Source organism: Nipponia nippon, unplaced genomic scaffold, assembly GCF_047370975.1.
Source record: "Nipponia nippon isolate SJK-2023a ecotype South Korea unplaced genomic scaffold, ASM4737097v1 scaffold_7, whole genome shotgun sequence".
NCBI lineage: Eukaryota > Metazoa > Chordata > Aves > Pelecaniformes > Threskiornithidae > Nipponia > Nipponia nippon.
The window spans coordinates 51,555,611-51,574,670 of record NW_028262391.1 but is presented as its reverse complement, the minus strand read 5'-3'; the positions used below and the strand labels follow the sequence as shown (position 1 = coordinate 51,574,670).

Sequence of the window (19,060 nt, the reverse complement as noted above, 5' to 3'; positions counted from 1 at the left end):
GAGATAATTTGCACGCGGTGTAGGCTTAAAAAATTAAATACCACCTTTCGACTGGAGCGAACAGCAGCGAGGTCTTACATTTTACGTTGTGTCTTGGCTGTAGTGTAGGACTGCATTGGTTTTTATACGGTGCAGACAAGGTCTCGAGTATTTGACCACTATAAATGAACAAGTGACTGGTTTTGAGGCAGCAATTTACAGCAGTGCTAAAATGTAACTAATTAATTGGGTTTCTGTGGCTAGTATTTTGATAGTGGTTGATGGGGAAGAAGTGACACTGCCTCGTCAATCCTAATTCAGAGAACTTCAGAAATGTAATCTGCTGCCTTTTTAAGCTGAATTTCATTTCATTAATTAAATTCCCATTTAAACTATCCCAAACGAATTTTTGCCAGCCCTAAAACTCCATCTAAGCTGGTGACTTTCCCTGTGTAAAACCGCGCTTTGATTTTTTTGATCGCCTAATAAGAAGCAGGTTGTTTCAGAAAGTTCTGAGATGTAACGCGTGTGAGAAGGTCGATGTTGTTTAATTCTTCTGTTTCCTCTCCCCCAGGTACGTTTAGGCTGAAATACGCTCCTCCCTCGGAAAGTCTTGACTCCACAGACTGATATTTTATCATCTGGCAAGAAAATACTGTAAGCCATGGAGATAAAAGGAGATTGAAATACAAAACTGAGACGTCCAGTTGCTGTTAAGCTTAATGTATTTTTTAATCCAAAGGTGCTTTACTTTATTAGACTAGGTAGAAAATCTAGCTTAGGGGTGCATCAAACCCATTTTCGATTGCCAAATTCAAGCTTGGATCTTGTCGTTGGAACTTCTGACGGCGCGTTGTAGGACCGATGCGTACTGGATGGGTGGTGGAGCTGGCCAGCGGCATTTTCCGTTGCGAGTACGACACCCAATGTACTTTTTTTGCTGGAGAATGTTGCCGTACGCGGACTTTATAAGGTGAAACGTCTGACACCGGGGCAGCTACATTCTGAAGGGGAAGCTGGAGGCTGAAGGCAGGAGTGGCCGTTCGCCAGAAGGACTTTGGCACCCCTGGGCTAGGTAAAACGTCTACTTTTTTTCAAAAGTGATCAGGCACTAATCTCTGGGATTTTTAAGGATTGCACTACAGAAGAATGTAAAACTCTTCAAGCTTTCTGCACTTTGAGCAGACAGTGTCACTCTGAGACCAGTGCAAGAGGCAAAGAAGTTCCAACTTTTACAAATTGGCACCAGCAGGCTATGTGACTTAACTACACAATAAAAATCTTAAGTCAGTCTCTCCTTTCCCTTCCAAAAGAACACACACGGCAGTTTCGGTTCCTTCTGGAAACAACCTTGTGCTTCGTTGTCTCATTATTACTAGATAGTGCTGGGTTCCCAGCAGTGAATAAACTTAGTTTCCAAGGGTCCAAGTCCCAGAGACTCCAGAGTCATAAAGGCTTCAAGGATATTTTCCTGTAATACACAAAACAACCTTTACGTCCTGTTACTGTATATAGGTCTCTTTCACAGAAACCTTATTATTCTGCTTTTGTAAATGAATTTTAAACCATCCTAAAAAAAAAAAAAAAACAAAAACACAACTCTGGCAGCAGAGTTTGTAAGCTTTTGCTTTACTTTATATAAAAAAACCCCTTTGACTCCTACCCCAAGGCTTTTGCTACAGGATTCAGAAGTGGTAGAAGTCAAACATGTAAAAGGTAGTAAACTTCATTATTATCAAGACTTTGAAGGATTTCTTGTCAGCCTCCTTCGTTGCAATAGATTGTAGATGACTAGCTTTGGTGTTAACTACTTAGCGTACATAATTTGTGGGTGACAAACCTAAATTAGGACTCGAGAGGAAGCCAAACAAATCTTGAACTGTTAATTTGAAACAGTTTGGTCCTGTCTGGTTGAAAGAAGATGCTAATCCTCACGGCTCACCCGCGGAATTTGACAGCGTTAAATGGGTGAGGCCTTCTCTTTCAAATGTCTGACACAGAGATATTTGCATACCGTAATTTGGAAGACACCTTTGAAGTCTGAAGCCTTGTTTACACTTGGAGGTATTTCTTACACCAATTTAAACCACACCAGGATGAATAGCGTTTGTGGTGGCGCAGCCGACTTTCGCTCGGAAGCGAGGGAGGTCGTAGCCGAGAAGGAGGTTTTGAAGCGGAGCGGAGCTGCCCCGAGGAGATGGGGCCTTAGCAGGGAAACGTCAGTGTGAGGGGGTCACGCAGCAGCTTGACGGTCGAGACCCTCCTGGACCATGTTTATAGGAAGGAAACGTTCTGGGCCATCCTTCAGCCCCGCTTTCGCCGTGGGCGATCGTCAGCCTCGCCGGGGAGGCACGCGGGATAGACGAGCATCACCGGAGAGGCACCGTAACGTGAGATGGCCAGAAACCAAACTCGGTCCAGGTAGCGATCTGCAGCTCGTAGCGGATTTGGCTTTGTGGAAACCAAAATCTAAATTTGCATAACGTTTGGGTTTAAAAAAAAAAAAAAAAAAAAAAAAAAGGTAATTTTTCTTCCTATGCAATGAAAAAAAACCAGATTTGTGTATTCTCAGCCCAGCTGGCGCTGCCCGCAGCGTTGCCCACCCCGTCGCGATGCTTCGGTTCGCTCTGCCTGCCTTGGAGGAGGAGGTTACCCGCGTTCTCCCGACCGACCTTCAGGCCTGCCCCACGAACGCGAGGAGAACTGACAATGCCATTTACTTTGCCTTAAGGAGCTCGAGACAACGGTAGGAACAGCCCGTCGCACTGCACCGCGCTGAAGGAAACGGGCAGTTTTCAGTGACGGTGTTCACTATTTGCAGCTTTGAGGGTCTCTCCAGTGGCCTGGAACACGTGCTGAAAGCCAAACCTTAACTTTTTTTTTTTTTTTTTTCCACTTTTTTAAAACGATATTTTAAAACTGAATTGTATTTAAGTAAACTGTATTTCAACACACACCCAAGTGTTAAAAACCCTCTCAAAATAGCAAAAATCAACAGGAAAAAAACACAAATAATTTCTGTACCAGTTGCGTTTTGTTTTCATGCCCAAGGCCGGGCACGTAGTCTCGTCTAATATTCATCACAGAGTCGAAACCGTAAGAAAAGGACTGGAAACGGAGCTTCTGTCCAGCAAACTCTTTCATTCCTTTCTTCAGAGCTTTCTTTGGGATTGTTTCCTTTGTGTAAAGTTAAGGCTGATGTTTCTTAAAGCGGCCTATGTGTACTTTTAGGTAAGGTTTTTACGTGAAGTCTGGTTTTAGAGTCAGTTCCAATTCGGAAGTTTTGAGTACCGTAAAGCAGCGCCAGTGTAACGGAGAAACGTCGGATGAGCCAGCAGCAATTCCAGAGCCTTCCCGAAACCAGAGCGAGTCGCGGCTCCACATCTGCTAGCGAACGCTGTCCCCTTTGTACCGAGAACGACCAAAGTTGGTTAAGTCCGAACAAGCACTTTAGTTCCACAAAATAACCCTTAAATCTGTTTTTTAAAAGGCACAAATCCATCTTTCCCCGACCCCCCCCCCGAAAAGTAAGGCAGCTTGTTTTAAAATAGTAGTTCCAGCTTCACCGGCTGAAAGAACCAGTTCTTAAAACCTATTTTTATACACTGAAAGATGGAGATTTCAAAGAATGCTATTTATTCCTATCTTTGTCCTAAAGGTATAAAAAGAATTCGTTCTCAAAATGGTTTCCACTGTGGAACGGGAATGATTTTGAGATGTAAGACAGAAGGGAATCCCAAGCCATCTCCCTGCAGGGGCACGGCGACGTTGGCGATGGGCCTTCCCTCGGGGGAGCGAGCGACGGGCGGGCGCCGCGGCGTTTTGCATTCGGGAGCGTTGGTGATGGAAACGCTCGAAATAGGACGGAATTTCCAGCAAACTCCTCCTCGCGCCGGCAGTCTGCGGCTTTAGCATTAATAAACAGGCCGGGCTCGGTGCTGAACGGCAGGAGAGGGAAGAGGGAAGCCGCATTTCAGCAAGCGAGGTATTGATCAGAGAGTTCCACGATACTTCTTAAAATAACAGGTCACACTCCACTGTTTGTGAAACTTTGTCACGCCATGGTCATTAAATCTTGGCAAATTCAGCGCCAGACTTCTGAAAAGAACGGTCTACCGCTAGACCTTTACCAAAAGTCTGTGTCCTGCCTCGCTGGCAAGCTTCAGGGTGAAGGTACTCAAAAATTCAAGGTTGCGCGTGGCATTCGGCGGCAGAGCATCGCTCCTCCCCGGAATAAAAACGCCATCGCCCGCAGCCCCCGCGTACGGGGTAGCGCTCTGTTTGTTGGAGGTCACGGACGCTCGGAGCTGCGGATTCGGGGCGGCCGATAAACGCGATGGGCAGAGCCGGACAGAAATCCACGTCGCTGAGCGCTGGCGAGAGGCTGGAGGAGGCGGCTTTTGCTGGTCGAGGCGCCGGTAACCCTGCCCGCCGCCCCTGCCCGCCGCCCTCTCTTGGCATCAACCCTTGGAACCACTCGTTTGCTCTCTTAAACTTTCCTTACGCAAGCAAGCAACGTGTTGGTACGGAAGCAGAAAGCGAATCCTGTGTGTTTTCAAGTGCAGATTAACAGCTTCTCTTGGACATCACTTTCCACTAGGAATGAAGGAAACTCCTGCTCCCATTTGAGCCATTTCTTTTACTTCGGTCAATTCTAGTATTACAAATTGTGCATGTAACTTTATAAATATTTTAAATAGTTTTGTAAATATTTAATATTCAGCTAATTTGATTTTGAATTGTAAATGTCAAGTATTCTGGTATTGGGATTTTTATGTTTTATTATACTTTGTTAAAAGTAAAATTGTACATTTTTAGAATGTTTTTATCTGAGTAAATTTAATGTATGGAAAATAAAGAGTTAAACAGAATCCCTTTGTATTTTTTTTTTTAATTTAAAGGGGCTTCATCCGTGTGGGGGCTTGGCTTCTCCAGCTTGGCGGATTTTTTTTTTTTTTTTTAATTCCCTTTTATTCCTTTCGCTGTCTCCCCTCCCACAGACATCTGCTCCCGAAGCACAGATCTGGTACAGCGCTCTCCTCTCCTTGAGGCGGCTCCCGTCCTTAAACCTTTTGTGGTTTTGGGGTGGTTCCCGAGGATCCTGCTCGCGAGAGCGTCGGGATCCCGAAGCCGCGAGGGAGCGCTCGGTCGAGCGGGAGCAGCAACGAAAGGGGGATATGGAAACCCACCCCCGCGCGGGCTCGCCCCGGTCCGTGCCCGTCTGCAGAGCGGAGCTGTCGTACAGGGCGATTACACCCGAAATTCCTCCTTCCGGAGGGCGGCTGCTCCCTCACCGCGTTGTTAACGGCGACCGGTATCGGAGGCTGCGGTACAGGCGTCCAGGCGGCGGCAGGACCTCGTTCAGCCCCTCGCGCGTCCGCAGCAGGCGGAACAGACCCCTCCGTGCCCTTCCCCACGGAGGTTCGACTTAAGCAAGCCGCCTAGAAATAACCACGCAAGCCGTAGTGAAGTTGGGATGTAATCCATCCATACCAGCACTGTATTAATTTTAAAAAAGCAACATTTGTACAGGAATACCAGTCAATCACGTCGTAATTACAAGTATGGTTGTCAGTTATGAGTTAAACAGTTTCTTACACGAACGGAACTAAACATAGAACAAGCTGCATTTAAAAGTTTACGTTGGAGTAAAAACACAAAGAACAATAAAAAATCGGAAGAAAGCGTTGTGACCGAGATGCATGCAAAGAGGCGTAAGTAGGTACAAACTGTACACCTCGCTGAGCTAGAGTGCCAAGACGCAGTGGTATTGCTTCTTTTTCCCCCCGTTAGAGTAAGTTAGCTTCCAGTAACAGATGTAGTTAGTTCACAGACACAGAATATACACGAGTAATCTCATCCCGCTACGCTTCACTTGACAACGACTCGAGAGGAAAAAAAACAGGTCCTACGAGATACCTTTCCTTGGGACAGCAGTAACACCAAGATCTTCCAAACCCCATGCAAGTGGCAGGAGAGTTCGGTGATGGAGAAGAAAAATAAAAGAAATCATTTGTTCGTCAGCTCTCGACAGCATCTCCTGGAGGTGAGCTGCTTCCAAAAGCGGTTCTCCCTCACCGCCCCTCGGTGGTGACAAGCAAAAGAAGCGACGGGCCGGTCGGGCGGCGTGGGTCGGTCATTCCAGCGGCATGGCCGAGTCCGGCGTTGGGTACGGAGGCCCGCTCGCGTCGGAGGGCTTCGATGCACCCGTCCCGCCGAGCAGATGGAGACGGCGAGGCCGGGATGCGGGCAGGGCTCCCGTCTCGGATCGCGCTAGCCGTGCCGGTGGCACGCATCCCGACAGCCGCCGGCGCTGGCAGCGCGGCCCTCCGCTACCTTCTCCCAGCAGGCTCTGCCGGGCGAGGGAAGGGCAAAGCCCCGGGCTAGGGGAGGGGACGATCTTTTGGAAGCCAGCTCATCTGAACAACAGTGTTTCACCGAACACACAGGCATTGGAAATTCGTAACAGAGCGGAGTTTATTGCAGTGTTACCTGTCCAGGTGTGTATTTTACAGTTACACACTTCCTAAAACTACAATAAAGCTGTGGTGTTTGGTACGAGTATTTCAGAAACCGGCACCGTTCCTAAGGTTGCGGTGCCACAAAAAACGGACACAAGAAGAGCTGCGCTCCCCCAGCTCACCCCAAGCACTCGCCTCAGCTCACTGCAGCACTGACACGAGGCTCATCGAGCTGCAGGAGACAAAGCTCCGCTTTGGAGCATTAAAACATTTTTGCTCTCGTGAGAAGCCTTCCCATTTAAAAAAAAAAAAAAAAAAGCTTTAAGGAATCAAGAGGGAGATTTTCCGGAAAACTGTCACACGAAACACTTTAGCTCCTCCCTGGTGCCCGTTTGCTTGTTAAAAGTCAATCGAGTGTCCCTTTGTTGTCACACGCACAATTGGGTTCCGTTCATAAAGTCCAGAAATGTAAATGTGCCTGTGTGGAATATTACAGCAGGTTTCAAAGCCGGAGGTGCTCGTCTGCACTGTTTAATAGTCACGAAGGCGGCAAGGTAAGATGAGACACCTGCTAAAGCAAGACTATGCTAAGGTACTGAGAGCGTAGGTGACATCCGTTTCTTTCCCTGGGGTGTGTGTGGGAAGAGTGGGGGTGATGGCCAAGGGTAAACCAAAATCCTAGGCTAGAAGCCGCTCGCGTGTCTTAGACAGAAGATTGCACTCCGAAAGTCTCCTGAGAGGCGTACACCATGTAGAGGAACCCATCCTCGTCCTTCTCGCTCTCGTACACCTCGGATATGGGCGTGGAAACGCTGACCATGCTGTGGCCGTTCACCAGGAGGAAGAACGCCTGGTTGGAGTTCAGCTGCAGGCGTCGCCTGTTGGGGGGAGGTTGGGGAGCGGAGGGGAAGGAGGTTCACAGGGATGACCATGCATTTCCACCCACATGAGCAAAGGCTTTAGGGCAGCTGGCAAAACAAAGTCCTCCACCACCGACAGCACTAAGATGTCCCCACCCAAAGCAGCCCTGCCACTGGAGAAGGCATTTGCTTCCCACCTCAAGCTGGTATTAAGTTCATCTGCTAAGTCCAGTCACATGCTGAGAGAAGCCCTTATTTCACTGGAAAAACTACGCTCTAGAAGGGCATTAACCTGAAGCGAGAAGGAAGAGGTACTCATAGAATCATAGAATCGTTTAGGTTGGAAAAGACCCTTAAGATCATCGAGTCCAACCGTTAACCCAGCACTGCCAAGCCCACCACTAAACCATGTCCCTAACACCACATCTCCCCGCCTTTTAAATCCCCCCAGGGATGGGGACTCAGCCCCTGCCCTGGGCAGCCTGGGCCAGGGCCTGACAGCCCTTTGGGGGAAGAAGTGTTTCCTCATATCCAACCCAAACCTGCCCTGGCGCAGCTTGAGGCCGTTCCCTCTCGTCCCATCGCTTGTTCCTGGGGAAAAGAGACCGACCCCCCCGGCTCCAGCCTCCTTTCAGGCCGTTGCAGAGAGCGATGAGGGCTCCCCTCAGCCTCCTCTTCTCCAGGCTGAGCCCCCCCAGCTCCCCCAGCCGCTCCTCCCCAGCCTTGGGCTCCAGCCCCTGCCCCAGCCTCGCTGCCCTGCTCTGGCCACGCTCCAGCCCCTCCATGGCCGCCTTGGGGTGAGGGGCCCAGCGCTGAGCACAGCACTCGAGGGGCGGCCTCACCAGCGCCCAGTGCAGGGGCATCATCACCTCCCTGCTCCTGCTGGCCACGCTGTTCCTGACACAAGCCAGGATGCCGTTGGCCTTCTTGGCCACCTGGGCACACTGCTGGCTCACGTTCAGGATGATCGCTGTACAACCAGCAAACACGCAAGGCCCGCGGGACCGCCAGCTTGCAGCTCAGCTCAACAGCGTCTCACTGGAGATGCAAACCCAGGCTGACCTTGAGAGATCTGCGTGAAGACGGGGAGAGCTTCCACGGGAAGGCCCTGGACCTTCTACACTCACTTTGTCACCAGCTCTGTAACGGCCTGCGTTTGACCTTTGGAGCATCTTGCCCCCTCTTCTCCTCCCTCCCAGGAGAAGCGTCGTGGGAAGGGCAGAGAGCGACAGACTTCACAGACTGCGTGGCACAGTGAACATCTAACTTTGGGGCTTCCCTTGGATCGTTCGCTCCGGTTGGGAGGAAAGAGGTATTTCTGCTAAACTGCTCCTGGAAAGCAGGTTTGCAGAGAGGAGCGCTCTTACTGCTTCATAAACCAAGTGAGCAGGAGGCACTCCGAGATGTGGAGAGCAACCAAAGGGAGAAGGAAAGAACAACAGGTCAGAAGAGCTTCCCGCCGCTCTCCCTCACTGCTGAGGGGCGGCAGCAGCTGGAAACAAGGATTTATTTACCCTCCCAGCCACAGCCCTGGAAAGGGACCCTTCCAAAACCAAGCTCCATCACTCCAGAGCCAGCAGGCCGAGAGCAGGCAGCAGCGATCCGAGGGCTGGGAAGGACAGGCTTTGCTATGCACGAGAGGAGCTGGCTGAGGACCAACTCCCGCTGGTACCAAGTCACCTATTAACAGCGAAGCCAAAGAAAAAAGGTGGGGAAAATCCCTCAGCTTGCTGTTAACCTTTTCGCCCAGGGCCTTCAATGTTCATGAGAAATTCTGGAAGACTCGAGCAACCTGCTTCCCGCTTCCAAAACCCTCTCTCACTTTCTTACTCATGGAAGAGCTGGGATTTGCTTGCGACAGACAATTTTCGTCCAAGCCTCGGAGGCGGGGAGCTGTTTGGATATGTGGGACAACTCTCGGTTTTAACAGCTTGTGGCCTCCAAGAGCTAGCTCCCTGCTACACCGTGACCAACAAAAAGCAAACTCTGGTTTGCCGTTAACTTCCAAGTTTACCGCTTGAGAACTCTTACTGATCGAATATTCCTTCTTGGCGTTAAGCCAGGAGAAACGCCCTTCTAGCAGAATTTCTGACCGCAATTTTAGACCACACAACTTCCACTCCATGGCTACTTCCCCTTTGCCTTTTCTTGTACGCGAAACTCAAGCACCAGAGTGGAGCAGTACTCAAGCCACGGTCTGTGCAAACAGCTGGGACAAGAAGACACTGGTCTGAACGTGTGTTTTTCAGGCCTCAACGCTGCCATTGAGGGAAACCTCATCTCACGATCAAAGGATGCCAACATCAACCCTAAGCAACAGCTCGGAGCTCTGGCTATGAGCCCAAACTCCCCCTCCAGTGGGTGGGAAGAGGCAGGCGCTCCGGAGAGGGACTCCCAGGCAGAACACCAAAAAGGCGTCCTAAAATAGCCACGCAGAAAGCGCTGGGGCCCTGGGCCAGAGGCACCCGTGTTAAGAGAGGGATTCACAGCCCCAGACTCCCTCCTACATCTCTGGGAACCCATTATTTCTCTTGAAAGCAGACTACCAGCTCAGCTCTTTTCAGAGGTTTTTTCCCAGCAAAGCCAAATGAAGAGCACCTTCTCATGAATCTGTCCTAGTGACGACATCAAGCGCTCGTTAGGTGAACCTCCCATTTAAAGAGTTCCCAAATGCATACACCAGGTGGGGAGTTAACAAAGAATCATAGACTGAGGTTGATGCAGCTTACGCTGAAATCCCAGCATACTACCTGATGATTTTGATTAGCTCGCTCATGTTGACGTGATCTGGCACCAGGAACTTGGTCTTATCCAAAACTGGAAGCTGCTTCTCTCCCTTGTACCTTTCAATGATCACCTAAAAAGAAACACAAAAAGAAAAGAGCCGAAGATGTGAAAAGCAGGAACTTTGCTGTGCTCTGGTGCCCTCATCTCCCCCTTCCATTTTACACACAGCAAAGTACAAGCATTTACGCTAAACTCCATTTCCCTTCACGTGTGAATGCAGCATCTCGAAACTCAAAAGGCACATTTATATTTATCTTCACCTGCCCCTCTTGTTCTGTTTGCAAGAGTCACTGCACAAAGGGGTAACAAACAGGGATTTAACAGCAAACACCCACAGCTTCGGTGCAGTTTTACAACAGTTCATTTGCTGGAATCATTTAATCCAGCACTGAACCACCCAGCAACAAGGAAACCCAAGAAAAGACGAAGCACACTTCCCTCTAACGCATTACAGTGGCTGACGAGGGGCTTGGGCTGCTATGGAAGTCTGCAAACTGAACCAGTTTTCACTAGAATTTCTCCCGTTTCAGGCCATCTCTTTCTAAGAACTACACCTCCAGATTAGTAAACTATTCCATTCACCTTCCATGGTTACTCTAACGCATGAAAGAAAGCTACTTTGGAAGGGTATAAAGCCTCAAAGGAGAGAATTTCCTCCTCCTTAATCTCAAGACAGCATGCTTAGGAACCAGTAATTCCGTCAAGATTGTTATGTAGTAACTACTTAATTCACAAGGAAATTGCAGATTTGCCAATTTAAGTAGCACCTTGCCCAGCAACTGTATATAGTTCCTGCTTTTAAGAAATGATCTCAGAATTCGTGCGCTCCCGTTGCCACAGCTGTGTGGGTTTTGTTGTTTTTACATCAACGGTAGCTACGTGACACCATTCACTTGGATCATTTCCATGCTCACGGGGTCTGGCTGTGTTGATATTCAAAAGTTGCACAGGTGAAGAGATATTGAGCCAATTTAATTTTATCAGAGAAAGACTTCCTTACACCAGTTTAAATAAATGCTGGCTCATTCTGGAAAGAAAACCAACCTTATTTTTAAAAAGCTAGACCATAACCAATAGATAATATTTCCAACAGCAAGATGAAGGATGTTGACAGCGCAGGAGGGATTTACCATCTAGCGTGACATTGCCATCTTATCTCATCCAGAACTGCTAATGATAATAACGAGGCAGTGACTCAAGCTAGGACGTGGACAGGCGACCACAGGAAGCCTCCAGGGATCCCAGCAGGCCTCTGCCATAGTTGTGAGTTTGCATCACTGCACCTTCAGGAAGGTACCTCCGAATTTTTGCTAGTAATATGCCCATGGCTGACTTAAAAGGAGAGCTTTGCTATAAATCAATGGCTTTCAATCTGTGGTCACAGAGCTTGGGGACTACAGCTACGTGATCTGTGAGAGGTGGGTGAAAAAGCAATCTTCTGTCAGGAAACAGATTTGTTAGGAAAGGGCCTTTTGGGAAAACTGCGCAGTCCAGAAAAGTCAGAAAATCTCTGCTATAAAATATTACTTGTTCCCATGCCTAACAGCATAGTGAAACAGCAGCAGCAGCTTCGAGGTGAAGTGCTTTAAAGCTAAAGGGAAACTGAAAACCTTTTGGTTTCTATTTGACATGGAGGCAACAACTGCTTCTGTTAATGAACTTGCGCTGGAACTGCAGACAGTTTGCAGTTTGTTCGCGGAAGAATTTCCACTCGCAGGGATCCCCAGCTCTCACCACTGACAACCAAAGGCTGAGGTGTCCAATTAGGTTCTCTCTTCTGTCCCCCAAGATCTCCTGAGACTTTCCCTGTTCCACCAAACGGCCGTAAGGACGGCTGCATTCATTGCTTACTGCGGTGGCAGCCGTCACACAAAAGCCCACCAGTTGCGAAGAACTCATCAACAACAGATCGCAAACCATGCCTTTTGCTTCCCAAGATCCTTTGCATTTGTAACCTTGAGGATACCATAAATAAAAGAAAATCAAAATTCCTCTTTGAGGTGGCCCAACACTAGGTGGAGGGGTTTGACAGCCAAGTAGCATTCCTGGAAACCTCAAGCAAAGGCCCATTTCCCAGAAGGCAAGCGGCAAGCATTTCTGTCTTTCTCAGCACAGACTGGTGATAAAAGCTGTATCTGCCTCTACATGACTGTGTATTCTTCTTGATTAGCCTTTGCAGACTCCTTTTGGAGAAGAAAAACACTGCGATGAGAAGAGCTGAACGCTCAGGAGAATCTCAGAGCTCGGCCGGGGTGTGGTTTTCTTTCAAGTTACAACACACAACTTCAATACGCAGGAAACTCCGTTTCCTCCAGTCCCCAGCTAGCACCTTGCTCTACCACACTGACTGCTGGTTACTAGTTTGAGGATGTTTCTGAAATCCAGGCTTAACGGCCCTGAATGGCCAAATTTTAACTTGGTCTCATCAGGACAGCTCTTTTACAGGTTTCTAGCTACTAAAAAGAAGACGAGACTGGAAATTGAATGAAAAGAACCAGACTTACTGGTATTTTAGTTGGATGCTGATCTCGAATCAGTCGTACATCTTCCACTCTTTGCTCTGCAAGAGATTAAAAAAAAGTCTGTTCAAACATCCACACTGAATGCTATTATTACTTTATTTCTCCACCACTGAAGAGAGGAACTGCATGTTAGTAAAAGCCACAAAAGCAAATTCAGGCAAAGCAGGTTTCAAATGGGACAGCACTGTCACAAGTAAAACATCTCCTTTGACAGATGATACTTTGCTCTTTTACCCAAGGTGACAAGTACTGCCTGCACGCTGCCGGGGACTCCTAGAAAGTGTCAAAGGAGATGGGCCCACCCTCCCACCTCATTTTCTGCCCACTAAAGCAGACATTTAATCTCATAAATTTATAGCATCAAGTTACACCACCCAAGTTAATGACTAAATATCCTGTACTATTTCTGCGAGATCCCAGAAGAGGAAGCTGTCAACAATTACTTGAGACCTAAGACTAGCCGAAGCCTGGCAGCATCAGCTTACGCCGTGCGTTCTAATATTACCAAATTACAGCCTTCTGTTTTGATTATGCCGCACCCATTGTTGCAGGAGCTGTCGGTAGGTTCTTGCGTACCTAGACATTTCACCGCGCTCTGCGCCAGTTTTCAGATAAAGTTCACCTCTCCTCAGACATAAATATTAATAGCACAGATATTATAAACCAGGCTAAAGTACACGTCCGAGCCAAAGTAAACAGACGCAGTTGCTTTTAGAGGCAGTTGCATCTGCTTATACCCTGCCTACTTTCAGATTCAGCGAACTCAATTTTAACCTCCAGTTCTTTTCAGCGGGCCGGGGCTTTCCAGGCCGTTTCCATCTTATAAACACCTCTCGGAGAGAAGATTTAGTGTTGCATCACAGCTTTAACAGACATCTACCTAGCTCCCTAGGTGCTGCTCATGGGAGAGGAAGAGCTTAGATCAGCAGCCATCAGCCCAACTCATTGCTGGTATGCTAATGCCCGGGACACACTACCTGTCCCGTCACCCAGCAATAACATCACTCAGCTCTCCATTAGTCCATATTAAGTTTGTGTGCATGAAACACATCCGTGCGCCTTTTCATGAGCCCAGTAAGGAAACGCAACTCACGTGAATCACGGTTTTAAGCTGGAGGTGAATCAAGCAGAACTAAGGCAAGGAGTATGCAAAGCCTTCACCTGACTGCGAGACCGAGAACCCGAAAGCCATCCTGCTTCACAGCCCACACCCCAAGCCACGCTCTTACAGACCAGCACTAATGCTTCAAGGGCAGAGATTGCTAGCTAATTAAAATACTTTTTAAGATTAACCAGAAACAAAAGAGACACGGGGAGTGAATGAGACCAACCGTCAACCTAGCAAGCACAGAGAAGTTTGACTAACTTTTCAGCTGAGACAGGCTTGTTCACGGCAGCGTTATTCAGCAGAACTCCTTGGAGTAGAAGGAACATAAACGGGACAAATCATTGAGATTATTGTATATGGCGTGTTCAAAATCAGGCTTCAGTCAGCCACAGATAAACACTGTTCTCTGACGACATTAGCTGCAGCGGCAACTGCTTGGCTGCCATCCTAGCTGAACTTAATACCTGCAACAGAGGCTGCTGACAGGCGATGGGGTCAACAACATTTTTGGAAGACTCGAAGAAAAGGGGCGGCTTAAACACGGACTCTGATAGATCAAAATTATGTCCGCTTCAATGCGGAGAACAGCTCACGTTTAACAGAGGAGCGAAGGCGAGGGTGGGCACACCAGAAAGCTCTCTTAAGCAGCTTGACTTTAACCCAAAGGCAGAAGGAAAAGAAAATCTGGATCAATTACTTCCACCAGTTCCATTTTACGTACGAGATTTTATAGTTCGCGCAGAAACAGGTTACGCTGCCAGTTCTTGTTACCCTTGGAGCATTTCAGCCTACCTCACCAACACACACAAACAGATATTGAGCTCTTTGATTGCTTTGGTCCCAACCTAAGCACAGAAAGAAGTGTTGGCACCGCTCTATCAAGGCTGCTCCTTCTAGAAAGGGACTAATCTCATTTCCCCAGCCATCATTACACAGCTCTTTTCGATGCCTTGCTAGTTTTCAGTAACGACACGGAGACAGGAGGCACGCATCCCCGTCCACTCGCAACTCCCCGAGTGGAGAATTCCTCGCACCGTGCCAAGGACCAAACTGCAAGCGGAGCTTTATTCTCCTGTCAATAGCGCAGACGAAGCCGGACACTGAGCAGACACGTCGGGAGGGAAAGGCAGGCCCAGCTCCTGGCACGCAACGCAAAGTGATGTTTCCAGGCTCCTGGGAATTTTGCAGTGGATAATGGACGATGTGGAGAGGCGATCTCCCCACCCCAGCTCCCCTCGCCGCCGCCCTGCCGCCCACCTCCACACCTCGCTCACCCCCCCCCGGACACCCCAAGAAAAAGACCCCCGGCCCAAACCCCCAGGCTCTGGCCCCACAGCGGAGCGGCTCGCCTTGCCGGGCCGAACAAGCCCCGTGGCCCCGCAGGGAGCGGAGGCCGAGCCGGGGTTTGTTTCCATTTCAGCCCCGAGCAGGCGGCGGCTCCCCTCCGGCCCCGGCAGCCGCGGAGACCGGCGCAGCCCGGCACGGCGACGCCGGTGAGCGGGGCAGGGCGGCCCGGCCCGCTCCGGCCGCGGACCCCCCGCTGTCAGGGGGAGCCGGCCCCGGCCTGGCGATCTCCGCGGCTCCCAACGGGATCTGTCCCCGCCCCGCTTCGCCGATTCCCCCGCCGCTCCTCCCCCCCCCCCCGCCCCGCAGCGAGGGCAGCCGCCGCCGCCGCCCTGCCCCGCCGCCCGCCCGCCCGCCCGCCCGCCGAGCGACGAGGCCCGGAGGGGACCGGGGGTAGCGGACGGGTCCTGTCAGCGACCCTGCCCCGCCGCGTCCCTTCCCGGGGAGCTCACCGAAGGTGCGGCGCTGCTTGAAGCTCTTCTCCGAGGGCATGATGGCGGCGGCGGCTCGGCCTCAGGCCCGGCGGCGGCTCTGCGCGGCGGCGGCGGCGGACAACCCCGAGTGCCGGCGCCCGCCCCCCGCCGCCACCACCGGCGATTCCGCCGTCAGCTGACACCGCGCGTCACGGCGGGGCGGGCACCGCCGCGGCGACGCCGACATCTTGAGTGTGGCGGGGCGGAACGGCCGCCGCCTCCCCCGGCGGGGTCTCCCTCCCCCGGCTGCCCGCCGCCGCCCCCGGCGCTTGGGGGTACGCGGCCGTGGCCGCCTCAGTGCCCTGCCATGTTCCTCCTCGGCGACGCACGGCCATGGGCGCCTCAGAGCGCCCTGCCAGTGTCCACCCTTGGCAACACACAGCCATGGCTGCCTCAGAGGGCCCTGCCAGTGTCCACCCTCAGCGAAAGACAGACATGGCCACATCAGAGCACCCTGCCAGTGTCCACCCCTGGTGACACACAGCCATGGCTGCCTCAGAGGGCCCTGCCAGTGTCCACCCTGGGCGATACATGGTGATGGCTGCCTCAGAGCGCCCTGCCAGTGTCCACCCTCAGCGAAAGACAGACATGGCCACCTCAGAGAGCCCTGCCAGTGTCCAACCTTGGCAACACACAGCCATGGCCGCCTCACAGCACCCTGCAGCGTCCACCCTCAGCAGCACACAGCCATGGCCGCCTCAAGAGTGCCCTGACATGTCCCCCTCTTAGCAGCACGCTGCCATGGCCGCCTCAGAGCACCCTGCCATGTTCCCCCTCAGCAACACCCAGCCACGGCCACCTCGGGGTGTCCCACCATGTCCCCTCTCAACAACATGGGCTCTCAAGCGACTTCGCCTCCACGCAGAGGTGCAAGTTTAGTGATTTGCCTGCAGCACACATAGACATGAGCATGAGGAGGCAAAGTTTACGTGCGGGGAACAAAATTTGAGGGGCAGGTGTTCCAATTCACTTCGAAGCTCGCCACCCGGCGTCGTGCGCTTTGTCAGAAATTGATTAGATCGCAAACAATTTCAGTCGCAAGCCAAGTTTGTTCGCGTTCATCCTTCAGATACCACGTCGCCATTAAAAATGCCCAACTGTTTCCTCCTTTAGCAGCTTTCTGACACAAGCTGTTGGCTGTAGACTTTCAGCTGCCTTTCTTTCTCTTTCTCTCACATATGTTCCCGGCACCGTGTTTTGAAATATAAGAACCGTTTTGCAGCAATAGGGCTACACAATCTCGCTGTACAATCCAACTTCTGCGGCTGAAGGGACAGGGAGTTGCAGCCAGCAGTGTCCTTATGAGTCTAGGGAGAAGGGCCGTTTTCTAACCAGATTATCAGGATTTTTGCATTTTTGGGGGTGGAACGATGCATTGAAGTCAGAGTGATGCTGCGCTCACAGGCTGGAATGAGGGTTCGTTGCCTAATTTTGTGATTCAGGGTCATACAGTTCCGGTGGCTGTATAATTATAAGATGAGCCCATTAAAGGTGTGACTAATCAAGGAAAGAAAAACGGCCCTAAGGTCTATGAATGCTGTATCCATCACATCACTGTCCAGGGACAGCAGGTGAGACATGGTGGATGATCATCAGAGGGCTGATACATCCGAAATTTAAACTAGCCACCCCAAATTTCTGTTTCAACAGAATTCTTTCTTATTTAAACGAATACCTTTTAGAAAACATTTTCTGGGCTGAGGAAATCCCGCCACGCTCTCAGAATAGTATCGCGGGCTGTGTGGCTGCGGGCCGGAGGAGAAGCCCCGGTGAAACGGCGCAGCCGTGGTTTTGGGGTGTGCGGGAGAGTCCCGGCGGCAGGGCCGACAATACCGAGCGCCGCGTGTCGGGTGGTTTTCATCCACGCTACCAACTGTTAGCGGGGCTGCAGCTCAGGCTGAAAGCATCCATATGGTGCTTAGGAAGAGCCACAATCAGAGTATCTGCTGACAGGCTGGGCTATCACGTTCCGCTCATGAATAATCTGCAGAGGCTGTGAGAAGGAAAACTTAGATCCACACCGAGACTCGCTTGACCCTTCCCTCCTCATCTCAGCCTTCGCCTATGTCTGCGTGTCGACAGCACAGACAGTTGGCGAGTCTGGTTTTGAGGAAGGTGTTAGGCGCAGTTGGGATGACAGCATGGACATCGCCTTTGGGACCAGCTCTGCCTAAGCACGATTCTCCATCCCTAGTGAGAAAATGCTGCTTTTGAAAATACTTTTGCCTCAAACTTAGTGACTCCGCTGGAACAGAGCCCTTTAAAAATCCAGCCTGCAGAGCATTTTCATGCTAGTCTTAGAACACTTGACAAAGCATTTAGTCTGAAGAAGAGGAGATGTAACTGAAAGGAGCTATTATATCGTCTTCAAATATGCAAAAGGTTGCGGCAGAGCAGGAGGGAATTAGCTCCTCTCTGCATGCAGCGAGTCTAGGACAAGAAATAATGAGCTTACATCTTGGAAAAGGCGATAGAAATCAGACGTTGGGTTAAGGGTTGAGCACCGCAACAAATTGCCTAGGAAAGCAGTGGAATAGTCACCATCGCATATTTTTATTGAACAAGAAATCAGTAAAACATCTGTTCTGAACAGTTTAGGGAGAATTGTTCTTATCTCCGGGAGAAGGATGGGGTAAATAATCTCTTACAATACCTGTCAGCCGTCGTTTTTCAGGAGGCAGAAGAGCCGTGATTTGCCCAAGCTTACAAAGCCGGTTAGAGCCCAAGCTGGGTTTGGATTCCAGCTCAGATCCTCGTGTCTGCACCCTATACAGCAGGATATACTAAATCTTAAGGCCGAAGTAAAGAAAAGCCAGGCTTTCCCAACTGTTACATCTTCCAGAAGGCTGGGGTTTGGGGTTTTTTTGTTAAAAAAGCCAGTATGAGTGGTGACTCTGAACCCCAGCTGATACTTACAGCATTTCCCTGGGGAAAAACTCCCACTTTGCCTATTTTTTCCACGTAAGCTGCCTCACAACAAAGTGAGCGCATTTCACCATATCAGAATTATAAACCATCCTCTCATTTCCCTGGTACACCAGTACTGAAAAGGCTTCTAACAGCGAACAGACGAAGCTATTGCTCTGCAGTGCTACACCCTTGCTAGAAGACAGCACTTCAGTGTCTAGGGCTATTAGCTCAGCAGCTGTCAGCAGTATTAAATTCACCAGGAACACGGAGAGAAAATCCCCATAAAATAAAAGGAAGGACACTGTGCTGAGAGCACCTTGCATTTAAACCTGAATCAAATACCTTCCTTCAGTTAGTTTCTCATGAATTGTTCTTATTGATCTGGCTCAGCTAAAGATCAATGTGGGCCTTGATTTTTTTAATACGGTGTGCAGCCATTACCCAGCTACTATTGGAGACTTTCAGATAGAATCAGATTGTAGTGAGCTGTTTGCAATGACTTAAAATAACTCTTCTGAGAAGTCTGAGTCTTAAATTTGTCTTAAGATGGTGCCTACCCTATGAACAAATTCCCAAACTTCAAATTTCTCTGCGGAAGTCACCTTCTGAGTTAGGA

The 19,060-nt window shown here is 50.1% G+C and overlaps 2 protein-coding genes across 4 annotated transcripts in view; one reads left to right on the top strand and one right to left on the bottom strand.

Moving 5' to 3' along the window:
- Nucleotides 1-6,708, top strand: part of ZCCHC14 (zinc finger CCHC-type containing 14) — a 56,874-nt gene extending 50,166 nt beyond the window's left edge. The window contains exons 13-14 of one of the 3 annotated variants that reach the window (XR_015700424.1): nt 554-1,054; nt 2,552-6,708. Coding sequence is in view for 1 of the 3 variants with exons in the window: in XM_009477418.2 (XP_009475693.1) it covers nt 554-609 (56 nt within the window). In the remaining 2 variants the exon portion in view is untranslated. Of the gene's footprint in view, nt 1-553; nt 2,510-2,551 lie in introns of those variants that run through there. The other 2 variants (XR_015700423.1, XM_009477418.2) reach the window with 2 other exon arrangements.
- MAP1LC3B (microtubule associated protein 1 light chain 3 beta) lies at nt 5,446-15,671 on the bottom strand. The gene is made up of 4 exons (XM_087739188.1): nt 15,514-15,671; nt 12,592-12,647; nt 10,051-10,157; nt 5,446-7,318 (listed from the first exon to the last, which is right to left on the bottom strand). Exons 1-4 carry the CDS (start codon nt 15,551-15,553, stop codon nt 7,144-7,146), a joined length of 378 nt encoding a protein of 125 aa, XP_087595314.1. The 5' UTR covers nt 15,554-15,671; the 3' UTR covers nt 5,446-7,143.
- Nucleotides 15,672-19,060: the final 3,389 nt, after the last annotated feature.